The sequence below is a fragment of the Dendronephthya gigantea genome, unplaced genomic scaffold (genome assembly GCF_004324835.1).
Source record: "Dendronephthya gigantea isolate DGI-Jeju-01 unplaced genomic scaffold, DenGig_1.0 000018F, whole genome shotgun sequence".
NCBI lineage: Eukaryota > Metazoa > Cnidaria > Anthozoa > Malacalcyonacea > Nephtheidae > Dendronephthya > Dendronephthya gigantea.
The window spans coordinates 1,729,996-1,750,650 of NW_021163028.1; the positions used below are offsets into that span (position 1 = coordinate 1,729,996).

The following is a 20,655-nucleotide window of genomic DNA, read 5'->3' on the forward strand; positions in this document are numbered from 1 at the left end:
CGCCATGTTTCAATATAAATATATATATATATATATATATATATATAAATATATATATATATATATATATATATATATTTATATATATACAACATGTGTAAACAATGTGCCCTCCCGGTTATCACCAGAGCGCAATGGTGACTCTTGCACTTGGGACACAGGATATATTATAAGTTAATCACAAAAACATAACGTTTCGACTTTATTATCTTTCTCAAGTGAACTAAATTTTACAGGCTTCTACTTTTATACACCGACCTAGATTAAAATTAGCATACATAGTTATCCATTTCAATATTCAACCCAGAGGGGTACATTGTCTTAAGTCTGTCGATCCAATACTTTTCCCTAATTGTAGGTTCTGCCGGATTAGTTTTATCAATGATAACTATCTCACAATCATTAACTAAACCATTGTGCTCTTTTGTTAGAAAATGTGAATGAAAAAACGCTTGTGTGTGGTCCCGATTGCAAATCGCTTTCTTTTGACTTGCTTTATAATTATTCCATCTCAAACGAAATTTATCCGTTGTCTGACCAACATATTGTTTACTACATACTTTACATGTAAGGAGATAAATCACACACTTAAGCCTAGCGCACACTGGTGCACTTAGCACGCACACACGTCACTCGTGACGATTGTCACCTGCACATATTCCTCGTCTGCGGGGACCAAATTGAGATATTCTGTCATTCGTGTCGTAATATCCAATTATCAAACATGTTTGATATTTTCTATCACGCGTGACAAATGCGCCAAGTGTGCGCTGAACAAATGCGATTAAAACATGCAGCAAGGAATATGTAAATGTGAAATACAATAAATAACCTTAAAAGTATGGAGGAACAACGCAGTAAACTGGTTGCAGAAGCCATTTTAGAAGACAAACTGGTAGACATATATCCCGAATATCCGTGTATTTACAATGTACGCTCGCGAGATCTCAAAAACAGAGATCTACGAAAAAAAGCATTTCGTCCATCCGTCGTTTCGTCCATATTTTACGATTGGCTACCCTTAAGCGTCTCCGGCGCCGACGCATAACCAAAAGGAAAAGGAAAAGCAAAATTTCTTCGTCTTCAGACAAATAATCGTCACTTTCATACTCCATGATTTGTTTGTTTATTGTATATTTCACATTTACATATTCCTTGCTGCATGTTTTAATCGCATTTGTTCAGCGCACACTTGGCGCATTTGTCACGCGTGATAGAAAATATCAAACATGTTTGATAATTGGATATTACGACACGAATGACAGAATATCTCAATTTGGTCCCCGCAGACGAGGAATATGTGCAGGTGACAATCGTCACGAGTGACGTGTGTGCGTGCTACGTGCACCAGTGTGCGCTAGGCTTTAGAGTCACAGTTAAAGTGATGGTTCACTACATATTGTTTACCATTAGCTGTGCATCTAAAAGTGTCGGTCTCCTTTATGTTATAACATGTCAAGCATCTAGGTTTCTTACATTTCTTACATCCCTTTTCCCTTATTAATGGTGGTACTTTCGCTTTAACCAAATAGCTTCTTAAATTCCGACCAGTTCTAAATGCCGCAAAAGGTTCTGGGGTCAATACTTTACGAGCTTTTGCGTCTAGATACAATATGTGCAGATTTTTCTTAATCACCAGACCGAAGTGCTTTAGCAAAGGATGAAAAGTTATTGTTAAAGGCACTCCAGTCTTACATCTTTGTTCCTTAACTACCTTGCTTTGTTCTATACTATACTCCTTAATTCGCTTAGTTTCCTTCTCAATAAGCCATGTAGGATATGATTACGAAGATAAATTACGAAGCAAAAGTTCGTCACTGATTTTTGTATTTTGCCAATATTATGCTATGTTAATTAGTTCTCTAGGCTACTGTGACGTCATGTGCTAAGGGTCTGTACCCTATTAAAACTATCCACTGTGTTATTGCTGCACGTATACAAGTTTCTTGACTTTTTTCACATACCAGCTTCGCTCTAAGATTCACAGATTTGGATAAAGTTATTCGGTAAATTTAAAGCTTTTGCATTTTGAACCGTATTTTTATCATATTTACAATGTTTAGTATCAAAGTTTAATTTCTAATAATTAAGTTTTTTTATTATTTGTAATTAAAATTAAGTTAAGCTATTTTGTGACTTCGAGCATGTGAAATTTTGTGAATGCCGCTTAGTCTTTCGACTTCACTGCCTTTTTATTAGGAGCAGGCTCATCTTACAAATGTGTATTTTTGTCATGGAAATATTTAGCAATGGTGACAATTGGTTATCGATCCTTTCCCGCCCATCAACTTATGACTTTGGCTCGGTTGCACGACACTTTTTACTTACGTAGATACTTTTTAATTTAGAAGAATACATGTTGTAAACATGTGTACATGGAGTGTGTACATGGATGCGCTATTTTTCACTGAAAAGCCTGATTTACGAATTTCAAAGTAACTTCGAGGCTGACTCCTACCAGTGGTCAATACCAAAATTATGCGTCACGCAACGTATAAAGATTATTATTCTGGTAACTCATTCCCATCATGCACTATATTTTTCCAGAGACTGGGTACGAGTCAAAGCAGCATCATTAAACTACTAGAGCTCCTGGTAGTTCGTGAGTGGGAAGGCATTTCAAAACATATTTGTTTGGATGAATTCTTTTTAATCCATGAGCGAAATTTTATGAAATCAAGGATGCCGCACTAAATTGAAAATTCCGTTATGGAAACGCCTTATTTCGTGAAGGTATCATAGACCATATGGTTACATATTAATAAAGGTTCAGGACTCTGTATTTGGTGAGTATTTTATAGTGTAATAGCGTATACATATGGAGCCGTATAGATGATATTTTTAGTGTTGTACTGTTTCGTAAATTTATGCCGGCTCGCACAAAAATCATGCATGTTGGTGCAGCGACAATGCAGAGTTGTAAGAAGTAAGCTGGTTGTAAAATTCCTCGTTTTATGTTTTATATACTTATCCTTTAATTTGTCGCCTTTGACATGACGTATTTGTTTATTGCAAGCGCGTCGTCAAGTTAGCTGTGTCGTAAATCCTAAACCTACCTCGAACTAATCAAGTTGTTTAGTTGCATGCCAAATACAAAGTCAGTTTGAGCTTTTATATATGAGTCTGCTTGTCGCGTTGACAAAATTATTTCGCTCTAAACGATTGGATTAGTTTTCTTGCTTCCCTAAAGAGTTTGTTTTTAACATACATAAGTCAATTTGCTACATACCTAACCCTAATCTGTTTGTTTACATAAGGGTACTTCCCTACCTATAAGTACTATTTACATATACACTCACACAAAGTCATTTTGCTACATAACTAAAATCAGTAAATACAACTGAAGTCAGTTTGTTAAGATATAAGTAAACATGATGTAAAACTAGTTTGCTACGTAAGGCCAGCTCGCTTAGGAATGACGAGTCAGAAGAGTTTCTTCAAATTCATAGCCAAATAATAACAAAATAAATGGTTGAATGATTCCTAATAGAAACGCATTCCATAATAAAGTTTGTATAAATATCGCAAATATATTCTCTATAACATATGACGTACGTTGAACAGTATATTATCTTACTGATCGCTAAGAGTGCATAAGCTAGATTGTGAAATGAATACTTTCGAATATTAAAGATTATTTTATAAGATAGTTTCGTTCTCTGAAAATATTGAAGTGCCTGGCTGCAAATCTTAAAGTAAACACAATTTCCTGCTGTCCGACTGAGCGTGACGGGGGTCGAAACAATTAGTTATTTCCCAATCGAGCAGGGTAATTGGTCTAGTCGCGAACCGCAAAGCATCTATGGACAGTTTGGAGGGACAAATGATTTCAGACTTCTATTTCCTGTCCCTCCAAACAGTCCATAGTTGCTTTGCGGTTCGCGACTAGACCCAGTACCCTTCTCGATCACTGAGCTATTTTATTCTAATTATATTATATTGGAATTACTATATAGATAAATAGATTATTTAATGAGAAATCACTTGGCAGCAGGAGCTGAATTGCGTGAGTTTTACAGCATATAAGAACAAATAAGCGTATAAAGATTACAGTAAGTTAAAAATATTAAAATTACACTATGTTAAGAAAATTAAAATACAGAGATGAAATACACTATAACGAGTTATATTGATTGCTACTTGCTATGATAAAGGAATTTAAAAACCGTTCTGTCTTTACAAGTGGGACATCTAGTTTCCTGCGTCTGCGATGTCGCAAATCATGGTCATTAACATTCGGCGGGATTAAGTGGTAAAGTTTATTATTAGGATCAGATACAATGTTCTTAAAAAGACGGCTCGTGGGCTCCGAATGATGGTCATTAATTGGTTAACGTTTAAGAGTCGCCAGAGATAAAGCATCATCGTACGGGAGGCCAGGAAAGATACAAGCCAGAGCTCTTCTCTGAATACGCTCCAAGTCGTTCCGCTGGTATTTTGGTAAGGCGTGATGGAAAACTGGACATGCATAGTCTAAGGATGACCTAATGCACGCACAGTAATATTGAACAAGTTCGTTTGGTGCCACTCCAGAGCACCTAAGTTGTATTAAAAAATAGATTTTCCGCAACGCCTTTTTAACCAGCTTTGCAATGCAATATATAGCTCAGTGTTCTCGATTGGGAAATGGCCAGCCTAGTCCCAGGCCTTGTAAGCGTGCGCTGCTAAGGATTTTTAAAACCCGCGCAATGAGGCCTAGGAACTAGGCTGGCTGAATCTGGCTGGAAAATGGCTAATAGAGAGCTTTAGCGCGCTCAGCGATAACGAGCGCGTTGTTTGCTTACGCCTTCAGCCAAAACTCGCTGCGGCAAAAGCCTGGTTCAGCCTGGGTCACGTGAGTCTTTTGTTACGCTTCTCCCGTGTGGGATGACCATCATTTGTTACTAGTGCTAAAAATAGCAGAAATGGCATATTGACTTTGCCACCCCTCCCTTAGAGATACCTCAACCTCTCAGTTAAATAAACCAAAATTTTAATTTCAAGCCGACTGACTAATTTTCTTACTTAGCTGACAATCACATAATTTTTATTTTCAAGAATACTATTTTTAACAAGAATGAATACGTTCAAAGACCACCACAACTGGTTGACCGTTGGGGAATTGATCAGAATAATTAAGGAGCCCGTCGCTTTGTACACCAGTCATATCATAGAAGAATGGCATGCCAAGCTTCCTTGTCTTTCGCTGCCGCAATGCACAAATCCTGCCGTTTGCCTGACAAAAAAGAATCATCGTGATCTTTGCCACTCCTGCAAGGGATGGTACGACGAGCTTGCCAAATCCCATCGAAATCTAAACAAACGACAAATAAAATGGCGTGGAAATTGCGACACATCAAAGTGGCCGAATGATTCTTGGGAGGTTGCCAAGTTCTTTATGTCTGCTCTTGGGGACAACAAAATAAGCGTTGAAGACGCCGAATCCACTGATTTATCTTCTCTTCTGAATGTCCTTGAATGGACGGAAGATGCGATCTTTGCCCCAGACAGACGTGTTGATCGTAACCTCGTTAAAAAGCTCCGTTCAGAGGTTAGAAACGCTTGGGCTCATGCACCTGATCAAAAATTAGCCGAAGCCACTCTTAAGGATGCTTTTGATATTGCGAATAAGTTTGTAACTGATCTTTACATAGTTTTCAACCGTATCGAAGTAAAAGAGTGCATACAGTCTATTAAGGATCTTCAGGCTAATGGGATAAGTAATGTTACACAAACCGAGTTAAAAATTCTGAATTTACTGCACTTTGAGTTAGGTGTCAGCCAAATGAAAGAACAATTAAAGCACTTGAAAGATGATCAAAGTTCCGATAGGAAGAAAATTGAGATGTTGGAAGAAAAGTTGGAGAATCTCGAGACTGGTTACATGATCAACAATGCGGGAACTAGCACACAATGCCAACTAAAGAGCTGCATTCCTGACAAACCTGAGACATTTATTGGTCGTGACGATGAAGTAAAGCAAATAATATCGTACTTGGTAGAGAATAGAAGTGGAATTGTTTCTATTGTTGGTGGACCTGGTTTTGGCAAGAGCACTGTTGCAATTGAAGTTTGCCATGATTTAAGCAATAACAATGATACTGTCGTATTTTTTTCATATCTACAAAATATTTCGACTGTTGCAGAGGTGATACTACGTCTTTGTCAAGACGTTGGCGTATATCCTGGAGAAAATCCTGAATCATCATTATTGCTAGGGTTAAAAAGTATTGAGAGAAAAGTTGTCCTCGTAATGGACAACATCGAGCAACTGCTTGAAAGCAACGAGAAACCTCATTTTGTTGAATTGGTGCTCACGCTCCGCAAAAACGTAGGGCAACATTTGCAAATCCTAACGACGTCAAGAACAGAATTCACAATTCACGAGCAACAATTCATTGTCAACCATCCAATCAACCATCCAATACAGAAAATGGATGAGAGATTTAGTGTGGAACTTTTAAAAAGGTGCTGTCCGAATGTAGAAATATCAGACGCATATCTGAATGAATTGGCTGACCTGTGTGGTGGTGTTCCTCTCGCTTTGTGTATCGCAGGAACAATAATTCCAGATCTTGACGATCCTTCAGAGTTAATTCAGTGGTTAAAAGTGAGGCCTATGGAAGCACTAAAGCGTGTTGAACAAGCCTTTGAATTTTCTCTTCAAAAATTGAGTGATGAAGATAAGAAATCTTTGATTTGTCTTTCTGTATTTGATGGGAATTTTCAAAGAAATTCTGCTAAAGAAGTAATTGGAAGGGATGGGCTAAAAACCCTAGATTTTTTAAAGAATCTTGTCAGTCGAAGCTTAATACAGAGAACTGGTGATAAGCGCTTTGTAATTCATTCTCTTATTCGGCGGTTCTTAGCTGATCATGTTCAATTTAAAGAAGAAAGGGCAATAGCACAAGAATTGATGGTGACACATTTTCTAAAGATGTGCCATACGTTAACCCTGGAGTGTTATTCAAAGAACGGATTTACTAGCGCCAGAGAATCGTTGAAAAAAGACGTTCACAATGTCGAGGAAATGTTACGAATCTGCACCCAAGTATCTAATTTAAATTCGAAACCGAATATCTCTGAACTCCTCGCAAGTAGTGATATTTACAAGTCTTCATGCAGGTTCTTTCACAGTTTCACCTGGGATCTTATTCCCGAACCGATTTTAAGAAATTTCTTTGAATCTTGTATTCAACTAGCCGAGAGTCGAAATGAACGTACTATCAAAATGCTATTTCAATGTTTGGTAGCAACTCAAGAAGGTCGTAGATCTTTTTGGAACTCTACAGAGTACGCAAACCGAATTGGGGACATCCAGGAAGCCTTTTACAAAAACAAAACGATTTTGAAAGAAGACAGATACATATTTATGTTTTGCCACCATTTACTTGCCCGACATTACTTTAAAAAATTACAGAATAGCCTACCTTCTGAACTTTTGGAAGTTGATCTACCTTGTTTTCCTGAGAAGGAACAGCTAAGCCCCATGAAAAAAGTGGCAGAAGTATATATCCTGAAGAAACGTGGAAATTTAAGTAAGATGATGGCAAACAAAGAGTCCCGCAGAGACAAACAAAAGAAAGAGGAATTCATGAGATGTTCTGAATCATTTTACATTCAAGCATTATCTTTAGCCAGGAAAATTTTGGGCGATCATGAATTAACATGTGCTCTCCATAAGCTTTTAGGAGACTTATATTTTAACTGGCATAAAAACGACGAGGCATTGATGCATTATGAAGATGCCGTAAATCTCCACAAGAAACTGAAACTTGATTCTAATGAGCAGTTTGTGATGTTGCTCAAAAACTTTGGTGGGTGTCTTTCGTTTCTTCGTCGCTTTAATGAATCAGTGGAAAGGCTAAAAGAAGCACGCGATATTGCCGATAAGATCACTGAAAAGAATACAGATTTTAAAGCCCAGGTGTACTGCGAGTTGGCAATTAGCTGTTGCTCCACGAAACTGTATCGCGAAGAAGCCGCAGAATATGTTAAAGATGCGATGAATATGCAAGAACTTCTGGACACGCGAAAAGTAAAAAAATTAGCCGTAGAGAACTTCATTATGTCATTACCAAAGATCGCCAACGTTCAAGGAAATGATGGGATGTTTCAATTAAAGAGCTGCATACCTGACAAACCACAAACATTCATTGGTCGTGACGCTGTGGTGAAGCAAATAATAACCTCCTTGGTGGCGAATGACTGTCGAATTGTCTCTATTGTTGGTGGACCAGGCTTTGGAAAAACCACCGTTGCAGTTGAAGTGTCCCATCACTTAAACAATGACCATGACATCGTCGTCATTTTTTCGTCCCTGTCAAATGCGTCAACTGTTGATGAGGTAAGACGACGTCTCTGTCGTGACGTTGGCGTTAGTGCTGGAAAAGATTCTAAATTATCGTTGATGTTTTGGTCAAAGAATATCAACAGGAAAGTCGTTCTTGTGTTGGACAGCATTGAACAGCTGCTTCAAAGCAATGTGATATCTGAGTTTACTAAATTAATGCTTTCACTCTGCAATCATCCACACCAACTTTTGCAGATCCTAACAACTACACAAACCAAATTTGTGCTTACCAGCATAACCCTGAAAACCAGCGTAAACCATGAAATAAAGGAATTGGATGAAACGTCCAGTATCGAGCTTTTGAGGAAGTGCTGTTGCCTTGAAGAAACTGAAATCAAACCTGCGTATTTGTCCGAATTGGCTGGTCTGTGTGCTTTCGTTCCTCTTGCTTTGTGCATCACAGGAACACTAATTCGAGATCTTAAAGATCCTTCACAATTGATACAGTGGCTGAGCGAGAAACCCATGGAAAACTTAAGCTACGCCAACCAGTGTATGGAGCAAGCTCTTACGGTCTCTTTCCAGAATTTAAGTGATGAAGAGAAGAAGGCGTTGATTTGTCTTTCGGTATTTGTTGGAAATTTTCAAATGAGCTCAGCAAAAGAGGTAATCAACAAGAGTAGATCGCAAGCTGAAATTTTATTACAAAGTCTCTTGAGACGATGTTTAGTACAGCAAACAAGTGATGGGCGCTTCGTGATTCATTCGCTTATACGAGAATTCTTAGATGGTCATGATCAATTTAAAGAAGAAAAGGCAATGGCACAAGGATTGATGGTGAGTCATTTTCTAAAGATGTGCCATTCATTGACCATGAAGGGTTATTCAAAGAACGGATTCACTAGCGCCAGAGAATCACTAAAAAAGGACGTCCACAATGTGGAGAAAACGTTTGAAGTCTGCAGCCAAGATAAGAAAAAAAATCTAAATCCAAACATCCCGGAGTTGTTAGCAAGTAGTGATATTTATAAGTCATCATCCAGGTTCTTTAACGAGTTCAGCTGGGATCTTTTTCCCCTTATTGTTTTGAGGAAGTTCTTTGAATCGTGTGCAAAACTGGCCAAAAATCGAAATCAACCAGCCATCGAGATCGCATTTCTATGTCTTGTAGCGGATCAAATAGGACATGAATGCGAATGGAAGTCTAAATACAGCGACCGAGTGAATGCTATCAATGAAGCGTTGAAGGACAATGACGCGTTAAGAAAGAAAGATAGGTCCTTATTTATCTTCTGTCATTACATTTTTTCCCGGTCTGACTCTGATAAACCAACATATGAGGCACCTCCTGATCTAGAAGATGACGGTACACCATTGGATGAAGACAAATGTGCAAGTCCTATCGTGAATGCAGCCGAAGTATATTTTCTGTTGCAGCGTGGAGATTTGAACAGGAGACATGCAATTAAACTATATAAGGGAGGGAAAGAAGGGTACTATGAATACTTTAAAAATGCAGAATCATTTTACAACCAGGCGTTGACATTATCTAAAGAGTTGTTTGGTGACCACGGATTCACATGCCACGTACACGATCTGTTAGGAGACTTATATTTAGAAAGGCGTGATAACACAAAGGCACTGATGTGCTATACCGAATGCATTATTCTGTGCAAGGAACTGGAACTTTATTCTTACGAACACTTTGCGTACTTGCTCAAGAATTGTGCAACATGCCTGTCTTATCTTGGCTATTTTGATGAATCAGTGACAACATTAAAGAAAGCTTGTACAATAGCTGACCACCAAATGCGTTGTAGAGCTGTTTTTTACCTTGCCTTAGCAGGAACGTATCGTAGGTGGAAACCTGATTGTCAAGACGCCGCAATATATGCTAAAGAGGCGATGAAGATGAGGCATTTGTTGAATTCGCGCGACAAAGATTCACTGCAGGAGATCATTAAAACAGCAGAAGGGCATTAAGCGCAAAGGACGGTTGACAAACTTTCCTTCTGATGGAAAGGAGAGATAATATTGATAACACTACACGACGATTTATATAATTATGTACACTGCACAACAATTCATACTATTAAATTTTGAAGAGACGACGGAGATAAGGGAACTGCACGTTGAATTTGCAGGGATGGACCATTTGCGCTTTAGACTAATTTTTTATAGGAGTAACAAGAAGGAAACAAACCACGAGAGCTAGGAAGAGTGTACTTAAATTAGTGCAAAAGCAAAGTTTGGCCGCGAAAATCTGTAAATTGCGGCAAATATAGCAATGTGAAGTTGGCAAATTTTGTATAGCTACTTTTGTATTACGTGCGGAAATGTGTAACTAAATTAGTTACACACTTCCGGCCGTAATGTAAAAGTATACAAAATTTGTCAACTTCGCATTGCTATTTCGCCGGGTTAAGAAATTAGTGTAAAGCGCAAGTCGTCCATTTTTAAATCCGCATGACGCAGAAACATTGCAATGGATCAGTCATTATGATGGCAAAAAAGTATGTTGCAGAATAAGACGGTCGATGGGCTATAAAATTTCCTTTTTTAGAAAGGAAAAGTAATATTGATAACGCTACGAGGCTATTTATATTATTTAACGCTAAAAAGACAATGAAGACACGAGAACTGTTTGTTGAATTCGCGCGACGTAATATACTAGAAACATGGCAAGATATTATATATGCCAAAATACACGATTAAAACTATAGGTAATGAAATTCTTTATATCATTTATCAATATAACCAACAGAATCACATTATACAAATGAAGGTAAAAAATGTACGCATTCTATTGCTTGTTTTAAAGAATTAAAAGTCTGATAAATCGCGTTAATGGCATGTGATGCCATAATTCCAGTGGACTGAGTGGAGTCAACGCGAAAACGAGACACAGTAACCAGAGTGAGTTAATTGTTCACTGTATGTGTTGGCAGCATATATATGGTAGCATTTATGTGCAATTTCGTATCATTTGCTCACCCCTGTGCAGCACAAGCGTCCAGTATTTTGTTAATCAAATAGCTCGCACGCTCGGGGTAAAAGTTTGCGGGAACATGTTTCGCTTTAAGGAGCATGCCCGGTAAGCGATGTTAACGTTTTCAAATCGTTTTCGTGTGGACGCCAAACGAAACGACAACGTGTGGAAAACGGATAGATATATTTATCCTGTTTCAAATTTATCCGGAAACGTGTGGACAGGGCATGAGGTTGACCCACGAAAACGAGAGTATTCTTTCTTCTTTCGTAGTGAATTTTCAATCGATTTTCCACACGAAGTCGTCCGCATACAGTTCAAAACGCTGTTAACATGCATACGAGAAATCGTTTATAGGGGAGCCTTTCTATTCTAGGATCAACTTTTGTAATGTCATTTTAGATAATTAAGAAAAGCCTAGTATTATTATCAGGCGTAGCATACATAATATATACGCGTACGAACTTAAAAGTTTAGTGAAGAAACGAATGTCACCGTATTGATCATTTCCAGTTCCAAATGTCTTTTCCTTTTCGTAGATAAAGACATATAATGCGAATAAATTAGCGGTCAAAATGAAACATAAGTATTTGACGTGCAGGTTACAAAATCTTAAAAATCGGGAACGGGAATGGAGGAAAAAAACGGAGAAAGGCAAGGATCGCAAGACTTTTTTGTGAGTGTTTACTTGGTTATTATAGTAAGAATGAGGCGACGTATACTCTCAGAAATTAAAAAATTTCAGCTGGGTGGCCACAAAAACTATTCTTCCCCTCCTAAATTTGAAGTATCAGTGTGTCAAAATGTGTATGAATTACTGTAAATATTTTACTCCGGCAAACATTAAGCCGCAATATATTTACAGGTCGTCCTTCATCGGTCGTTTTGCCTATATGCAAAATCATAAACAACGCCAATAATCATGATCATAAACAACGCCAATAACAATTTTAAATTCAAAGCACCTGACTATAACGATTTTATTAAGTACCTTACCAGCCAAGTAAAGTAAAAAGAAACTTTGAAAAAACAAGATATCGATAGTTCTAATAGTCGATAGCTATATGATTTAAACAATAAACAAGTTGAAACTGTAAATTTTAGACTTTATTTCATTAGACATCTTCAGACATGCTGCAAAATTCACAGTTTCAGTTTGTGTCTTGTTTGAATAAATATTAACGATGCTTTTTGGTTATGAATTTCTAGAGAATATTTTTCCCAAGGAAACTAAAGTTTACCAATGAATCCATTGTTGAAGATAATTTACAGTTCGTTCTGCATGCGCACCTTTCTGTCTATAGGCGATAGGCATAACAGACTAAGCAAAATTCCAGCCTTCGGGACACGGCTACAACTACTTGATTTTGCTAAATTTTGTCATATTTAAAGCAGGTAGTTTTTTTGCATTCAATGTCGGGTATGGTAAAAATTACACAAATCATATATCCATTAATTGGGAACGACCGCTAGATTGCAGAACAAACCATGCTTATGGCAGTTTCGCAAAATGTCATGATTGTTTTATTGCTTGTGAAAAATAGTAAAATATACCTGCTCGGCCACCAACGGCAAACATAAACAAGGACGCATTAAGAGACGCCAATTTAATTTGTGTAATTCTCAGTAAGATTGGACAGAAAAGAGTTTGCCGTGGAAAATCACCATGATACATTCCCCATTTTGACCTGCCTTCGAACATATCACATAATTGAAACAGAAATTACCGGAAAATTTGCCGGGAGGATATTGCTGAACCAATTATTGGTTACATTGTTGAAATCACTAATAGCTGAGGCAATCTTGTTTTGAGGTAAGTAAGTCCAGATGTGAGCGACGGAATTGCAAGTTGTAGGATCGTGACCATGTTAGCGAGAAGATAAAGTATATTCCTTCTTTCTGAATATATAGGAAGAATAAATATAGACTGTAAAACGAGTTTTGCGTACTTATCGCCTTTACGTTTTTGGCAAAAACAATTATACGCATGCAAACATGGTCATAAGAGAGTGTGTAGTTGTGCATGGCAATTTTAAAACTAATGGTACTTTATTAAATTTTTCTTTATTCTTTGATTGTAGGAATCCTCTTTACATTTAGAAAATATCAGAATTTGGCTACGATGGATGATAACGAATCGACGGAGGTAATATGGAAATAAGTCACATAGGATTATGACCTGTTGGCGTTGCTAAATCAGTTGTACTTATAGAATCAAAACTCACATTACAGTACACCAAATTACGGGCGATTTTCTTCAGGACATGCAAATGGAACGTTAACTTTGTGGCACCAGGACGCCACTTGAGTATTTGGAATGAAGTTTGCCCGGAATAAAAATTGATTTCTTGAGACAGCAATTTTCTTTGCCTGATAGAAAACAGAATTACCACATTCATTTGGGTAATTTATCTGCGCTCTAACATGCATATATGTATGAGCTGCAGCCTGTAGACGTGAGACCCGACAATAGCCTAGGTTTCAGGTTGTTCTGATCTCAAAGCCTGTATGGTTTTTAAGTATAGGTAATCATGTGATGGCGAGTACCATTCGGGATTAATAGTACGAGTGATGTTTTTGCCAAAATTGGACGAGCCGCGCTAGCATAATAAATTCGAACAACTTTCGTAGCGCTTTATCACGAATATTTCGGGCGTAATTTTCAATGCAGTCCTGCAATTACAGTCCTGCTAGACTATTATCCATTATTTTGTACTTTTGTCAGTATTTTCGTTTACCTTTCTGAGCTTTTTTAGTCCCCGCAGACCGCAGGGCTATTTAGTTTATATGCAAAAAAATTTCCGCCATTTTATGCTTATTTTGGCATTATTAACAATTGCAATTAATCTATATCTGAGTTAATAACGTGGAATGTTACCTGACCCAGTTTATTATAAGAATTATTTAGCTAATGACCCTAATTAGTTTAGACCACTACGAAGTTTAAACTACAAAAGCGTGCTGTCAGAAATATCCTTATTACTGACATTGTATTTCATTAAAATCCGAAACAACACTTACTGCATGCTAAAAACTGTTTACTGCATGTACTCACATGTGTCTACCATATGTTTATGTTAAGAACTTATATTCACAAAGAGTGAGATCTTCCAAGGATCATAACAACTGGTTAATCGTTGGAGAATTGATCAGATTAATTAAGGAGCCCGTCGCTTTGTACACCACTCATATCATAGAAGAATGGCATGCCAAGCTTCCTTGTCTTTCGCTGCCGCAATGCACAAATCCTGCCGTTTGCCTGACAAAAAAGAATCATCGTGATCTTTGCCACTCTTGCAAGGGATGGTACGATGAGCTTGCCAAATCCCATCGAAATCTAAACAAACGACAAATAAGATGGCGTGGAAACTGCAACACATCAAAGTGGCCGAATGAACCTTGGGAGGTTGCCAAGTTCTTTATGTCTGCTCTTGGCGACAACAAAATAAGCGTTAAAGACGCCGAATCCACTGATTTATCTTCTCTTCTGAACGTCCTTGAATGGACAGAAGATGCGATCTTTGCCCCAGACAGACGTGTTGATCGTAACCTCGTTAAAAAGCTCCGTTCAGAGGTTAGAAACGCTTGGGCTCATGCACCTGATCAAAAATTAGCCGAAGCCACTCTTAACGATGCTTTTCATATTGCGAATAACTTTGCAGCTGATCTTTACATTGTTTTCAACCGTAACGAAGTAAAAGAGTGCATAGAGTCTATTAAGGATCTCCAGGCTAATGGAATAAGCAATGTTACACAAACCGAGTTAAAAATTCTGAATTTATTGCGCTTTGAGTTAGGCGGAGAGGTCAGCCAAATGAAAGAACAATTAAAGCGCTTGAAAGATGATCAAAGTTCCGATAGGAAGAAAATTAAGATGTTGGAAGAAAAGTTGGAGAATCTCGAGACTGGCTACATCATCAACAATGCGGGAACTAGTACACAATGGCAACTAAAGAGCTGCATTCCTGACAAACCTGAAACATTTATTGGTCGTGACGATGAAGTAAAGCAAATCATATCTTACTTGGTAGAGAATGGCTGTGGAATTGTATCCATTGTTGGTGGACCTGGTTTTGGCAAGAGCACTGTTGCAATTGAAGTTTGCCATGATTTAAGCAATAACAATGATACTGTCGTATTTTTTTCATATCTACAAAATATTTCGACTGTTGCAGAGGTGATACTACGTCTTTGTCAAGACGTTGGCGTAAATCCTGGAGAAAATCCTGAATCATCGTTAATGCTACGGTTAAAAAGTATTGAGATGAAAGTTGTCCTCGTAATGGACAACATCGAGCAACTACTTGAAAGCAACGAGAAACCTCAGTTTGACGAATTGGTGCTCACGCTTCGCAAGAATGTAGGGCAACATTTGCAAATCCTAACGACGTCAAGAACAGAATTCACAATTCACGAGCAACAATTCATTGTCAACCATCCAATACAGAAACTGGATGAGAGATTTAGTGTGGAACTTTTAAAAAGGTGCTGTCCGAGTGTAGAAATTTCAGACGCATATCTGAATGAATTGGCTGACCTGTGTGGTGGTGTTCCTCTCGCTTTGTGTATCGCAGGAACAATAATTCCAGATCTTGACGATCCTTCAGAGTTAATTCAGTGGCTAAAAGTGAGGCCCATGGAAGCATTAAAGCGTGTTGAACAAGCCTTTGAATTTTCTCTTCAAAAATTGAGTGATGAAGATAAGAAATCTTTGGTTTGTCTTTCGGTATTTGATGGGAATTTTCAAAGAAATTCTGCTAAAGAAGTAATTGGAAGGGATGGGTTAAAAACCCTAGATTTTTTAAAGAATCTTGTCAGTCGAAGCTTAATACAGAGAACTGGTGATAAGCGCTTCGTGATTCATTCTCTTATTCGGCGGTTCTTAGCTGATCATGTTCAGTTTAAAGAAGAAAGGGCAATAGCACAAGAATTGATGGTGACACATTTTCTAAAGATGTGCCATACGTTAACCATGGAGTGTTATTCAAAGAACGAATTTATTAGCGCCAGAGAATCGTTGAAAAAAGACGTTCACAATGTCGAGGAAACGCTAAAAATCTGCTCACAGGATCAGATCAGGAATTTGAGTCCAAGCATCCACGAAGTGTTGGCCAGCAGTGATGTTTACAAGTCTTCATTTCGGTTTTTTCACAACTTCAGCTGGGATCTTCTCCCTGAAACGGTCTTGTGTCATTTTTTTCAATCTTGTATTACATTGGCTGAAAGTCGAAATGAACCAACTATTGAAATGCTTTTCAAATGTTTGGCAACAGCTCAAGAAGGACATAAATCTGCATGGAGGTCCAAGGAATACTCCAAGCGAATTGAAAGTATCCAGACAGCATTTCAAAGAAAGAAAGAGGCATTGAAAGAAGACAGATACGTATTTATGTTATGTTACGACCTACTTGCCCGACATTACTTTACCTCGGCACCAAATGCGAATAACACACAGTCCGATTTCACAGAAGATGAACTTTCAAGGTCCGTAGATGACGTTCTAAGTCCTATGGAGAAAGTAGCAGAGGCATATATTCTGAAGAAACAAGGCAGTATAAGCAAATTGCGTGGAAACAAAATGTTTCACGAAGACCAACAAAAGAAGAATGAACACATGAACAGGGCCGAATCGTTTTACAACCGAGCTTTATCTTTAGCTAAAGAGCTGTTAGGGGATCATGTATTAACATGTGCTCTTGATAAACTTTTGGGAGATTTATGTTTTAACTTGCATAAGAACGAAGAGGCACTGACATATTATACCAATGCCATAAATCTCCACAAGAAACTGAAACTTGATTCTAATGAGCAGTTTGTAATGTTGCTCAAGAATTGTGGAGGGTGCTTGTCGATTCTTCGTCGCTTCGATGAATCTGAGAAAACATTAAAGGAAGCGCGCAGCATTGCTGACAAGATCTCTGGGAACACTCGTTGTAGAGCCCAGGTGTATTGTGAGTTAGCAATCACATGTAGTTCCCGGGAACCTGATTGCCGAGAAGCCGCAGGGTATGCACATGAAGCAATAAAGATGCAAGAGTTTCTGGAATCGGGCAAAGTGGAAAAATTGAGGAAGATTATCCAAACCGCAGAGATTATCAAGCAATTACAAGACATCGCTAAAGTTCAAGGAACAGAACTACAGTCCCACCTGAAAAGTTGCATTCCCGACAAACCACAAATATTCATTGGCCGTGACGCTGAAGTAAAACAAATAATATCTTCCTTAGTGGAGAACGACTGTGGAATTGTGTCTATTGTCGGTGGACCAGGATTTGGCAAGAGCACCATTGCATATGAAGTTTCCCATCAATTAAGCAACAAGCATGGCATTGTCGTAATTTTCACATGTCTCTCACATGCATCGACAGTTTCTGAAGTAAGAAAATGTCTCTGTCGTGTCGTTGGCATTAATCCAGGAGAAAGTCCTGAATCATCTTTGACATTTTGGTTAAAGAGTATTGAGAAGAAAGTTATCCTTGTCATGGACAACATCGAGCAATTGCTTGAAACGAATGTGAAATCTAAGTTCATTGAATTGGTGTGTAGCCTCCGCAAAAATTCGCACCAACATTTGCATATTCTAACGACGACAAGAACAACATTTTCGGTTTCGGGCCAAACCACCGAAAACCATCAAATTGGGAAGTTGGATGAAAAATCAAGTATTGAAATTTTAAGAAGACGTTGCCGTAATAAAGTTAACAATGCGCACGAATTGGCGAAGCTGTGTGGTTTCGTTCCTCTCGCCTTGTGTATCGCAGGAGCAATAATTCCTGATCTTGATGATCCTTCAGAGTTGGTACAGTGGTTAAGAAAGAAATCTATGGAAGCAGAAAAGAAAAACTCTCCTGACCAATGTGTTGAACAAATCATCAAGTTTTCTTTTCAGAAGTTGACTTTGGAAGATCAGAAAGGGATCGTTTGTCTTTCGGTATTCAATGGGAATTTCGAAATAAATTCTGCAAGAGAAGTAATTGACAAAAACGAGTCCCAAACTGCAGAATTATTAAAAAAATTGGTCAGCCGAAGTCTAATACAATTTAATAGTGATAAGCGCTATGTGATGCATTCAGTAATCCGACGATTCCTGGTCGACCATCATAAAGAGGAAAAATCGAAAGCCCAAGGATTGATGGTGAATCATTTTTTAGTGGCGTGCCATTCGTTGACCATGGAATGTTACTCGCTTAACGGTTTTGCTACTGCCAGAGAATCGCTTAAAAAGGATATCCACAATATCGAGGAAACGTTAAGAATATGCACCCAAGATCAGGCAACTAGTTTGAATGCAGACATCCTCCAGTTCTTGACGAGTAGTAATGTTTACAAGTCCCCATCCTTCTTCTTCTACAACTTCAGCCTTGATCTCCTTTCGGAAAGTGTTTTATGGAATTTCTTTGAATCCTGTTTCAGACTAGCCGAAAGTCGAAAGCAACCAGCCATTGAAATCACATTCCAATGTTTATTAGCATACCAAGAAGGGCTTAAATCAGCATGGAAGTCTTCGGAGTACAAGAACAGATTGAGGACGATCAGTGCAGCGTTTTGCAAAAATAAAGCAGTGCTGAAAGAAGATAGGTTCTTTTTTATGTTTTGTTACTATTTTTCCGCTCGCTATAACTGCAGGAAAGCAACAAATCCACTGGCTCCTGATCTGACCGAGGATGATCTTCCTGCCTTGCCTGACAACAAAACTGATCTGAATCCTGAAGAAAAAGCAACAAAAGTTCATTTTCTGATAGAGCGTGCAAATATATACAAGAAACGTGCAAATAAAGCATTTAAAGAAGACAAAGGAAAATACAACGAACACCTAAAGTCTGAAAAGGATCACTACGAACAAGCTTTGGCGTTAGCTAAAACGTTCTTCGGTGACAACGAATTAACATGCATTGTCTGTAAGCTGCTAGGAGATTTATACTTCAGTTTGAACAAGTACACAGAGGCACTGACGTATTATTACGATGCTGTACGTCTGCGGACGAAACTGGGGCTTGATGGTAACGAGTCGTTTGTGTTCTTGCTCAAGAATTGTGGTGTGTGTCTTTCGAATCTTGGTTGTTTTGATGTTTCGGTGGAGACGTTAAAAAAGTCTCGCGACATGGCTGACAAGCTCACTGAAAAGGAAACCCTTTGTAGAGCCCGGGTGAATTACGTGTTAGCTAGAACGTGTCTTGAATGGAAACATGACTGTCAAGAAGCCGCAGGATATGCTAAAGAGGCCATGAAGATGTGGAAGTCATTAGACCCGAACATGGTGGAAACATTGGAAAATATTATTCGCAGGCAAGAGGAAATGACACTCGATAGTCTGGACAATTAATAAATTTCTTAAGTATTGACCCATTGCACACAAACGTGACATGACGTCACAAATCCTAAGAGTTGTCCTCTAGTTGTTTGACAAGAACAATTTACGAAGCAAAAGTTCGTCACTGATTTTTGTATTTTGCCAATATTATGCTATGTTAATTAGTTCTCTAGACTAATGTGACGTCATGTGCTAAGGGTCTGTACCCTACTAAAACTATCCACTGTGTTATTACTGCACATATACAAGTTTCTTGACTTTTTTGACATACCAGCTTCGCTCTAAGATTCACAGATTTGGATAAAGTTTTTCGATAAATTTAAAGCTTTGGCCTTTTGAACCGTATTTTTATCATATTCACAATGTTCAGTATCAAAGTTTAATTTCTAATACGTTTTTTGATTATTTGTAATCAATATAAGTTAAACTAGTTAATTTTGCATGTTATTAGATGATCTTAGCTAATTACTTTTGAAACATTTTTGTACATTAGTTTATGGATATTCGATTGTCAGTTGATTATAGGTTACGACAAAAAACGATTAGTTTGATAGCGAAAAGACCGATAAAGATCGTGTTACTGTGTGTCAAACACGGTGGCCAGGATTTGAGTGGAGAACTGCGATTAATATATGCTTTTTATTCTTTGTATGGTTTATTTTATGACTTCGAGCATATGAAATTTTGCGAACCCTCCTCCTTCCGGCTTCCTCACATTCAGCGAAGTTTCACCGTATTGATCATTTCCAATTCCAAATGTCTTTTTCCTTTTCGCAGATAGAGACATATAATGCGAATAAATTAGCGGTCAAAATGAAACATAAGTATTTGACGTGCAGCCTTACAAAATCTTAGAAATCGGGAACGGAATGGAGGGAAAAAACGGGGAAAGGCAAGGATCGCAAGACTTTTTTGTGAGTGTTTACTTCGGCATTATAGTAAGAATGAGGCGACGTATACTTTAAGAAATTAAAAAGTATCGACCTGCAACTGGGTGGCCACACAGTGTCAAAAACTATTCTTACCCTCCTCCTAAATTTCAGTGAAGAATTGTGTCAAAATATATATGAATTACTGTAAATA

General features: G+C 38.0%; 2 protein-coding genes across 3 annotated transcripts; both read left to right on the top strand.

Moving 5' to 3' along the window:
* The first annotated feature begins 2,727 nt into the window (after positions 1 to 2,727).
* LOC114520918 lies at positions 2,728 to 11,052 on the top strand. Of its 2 annotated transcripts, none has more exons than XM_028541267.1 (2): positions 2,728 to 2,786; positions 5,038 to 11,052. In XM_028541267.1, the coding sequence occupies exon 2, from the start codon at positions 5,057 to 5,059 to the stop codon at positions 10,253 to 10,255; it is 5,199 nt and encodes a 1,732-aa protein (XP_028397068.1). In that variant the 5' UTR covers positions 2,728 to 2,786; positions 5,038 to 5,056; the 3' UTR covers positions 10,256 to 11,052. The 2 variants fall into 2 exon arrangements, with proteins under 2 accessions (XP_028397068.1, XP_028397069.1); XM_028541268.1 differs by lacking the exon at positions 2,728 to 2,786 and having other exon boundaries at positions 5,448 to 5,530; positions 5,754 to 11,052.
* A 1,840-nt stretch (positions 11,053 to 12,892) lies between these two features.
* Positions 12,893 to 19,910, top strand: LOC114520982. Its single transcript, XM_028541361.1, has 3 exons — positions 12,893 to 13,074; positions 13,343 to 13,407; positions 14,344 to 19,910. The coding sequence occupies exons 2-3, from the start codon at positions 13,384 to 13,386 to the stop codon at positions 19,582 to 19,584; spliced, it is 5,265 nt and encodes a 1,754-aa protein (XP_028397162.1). The 5' UTR covers positions 12,893 to 13,074; positions 13,343 to 13,383; the 3' UTR covers positions 19,585 to 19,910.
* The last annotated feature ends 745 nt before the right edge of the window (positions 19,911 to 20,655 follow it).

Excerpts from the sequence above, each read along its gene's own strand:
- LOC114520918 (XM_028541267.1), top strand. The coding sequence starts at position 5,057 with ATGAATACGTTCAAAGACCACCACAACTGGTTGACCGTTGGGGAATTG.
- LOC114520982 (XM_028541361.1), top strand. The coding sequence starts at position 13,384 with ATGGATGATAACGAATCGACGGAG. Across the intron at positions 13,408-14,343 it reads ATGATAACGAATCGACGGAG|AACTTATATTCACAAAGAGT; the intron begins GTAATATGGAAA and ends GTTTATGTTAAG.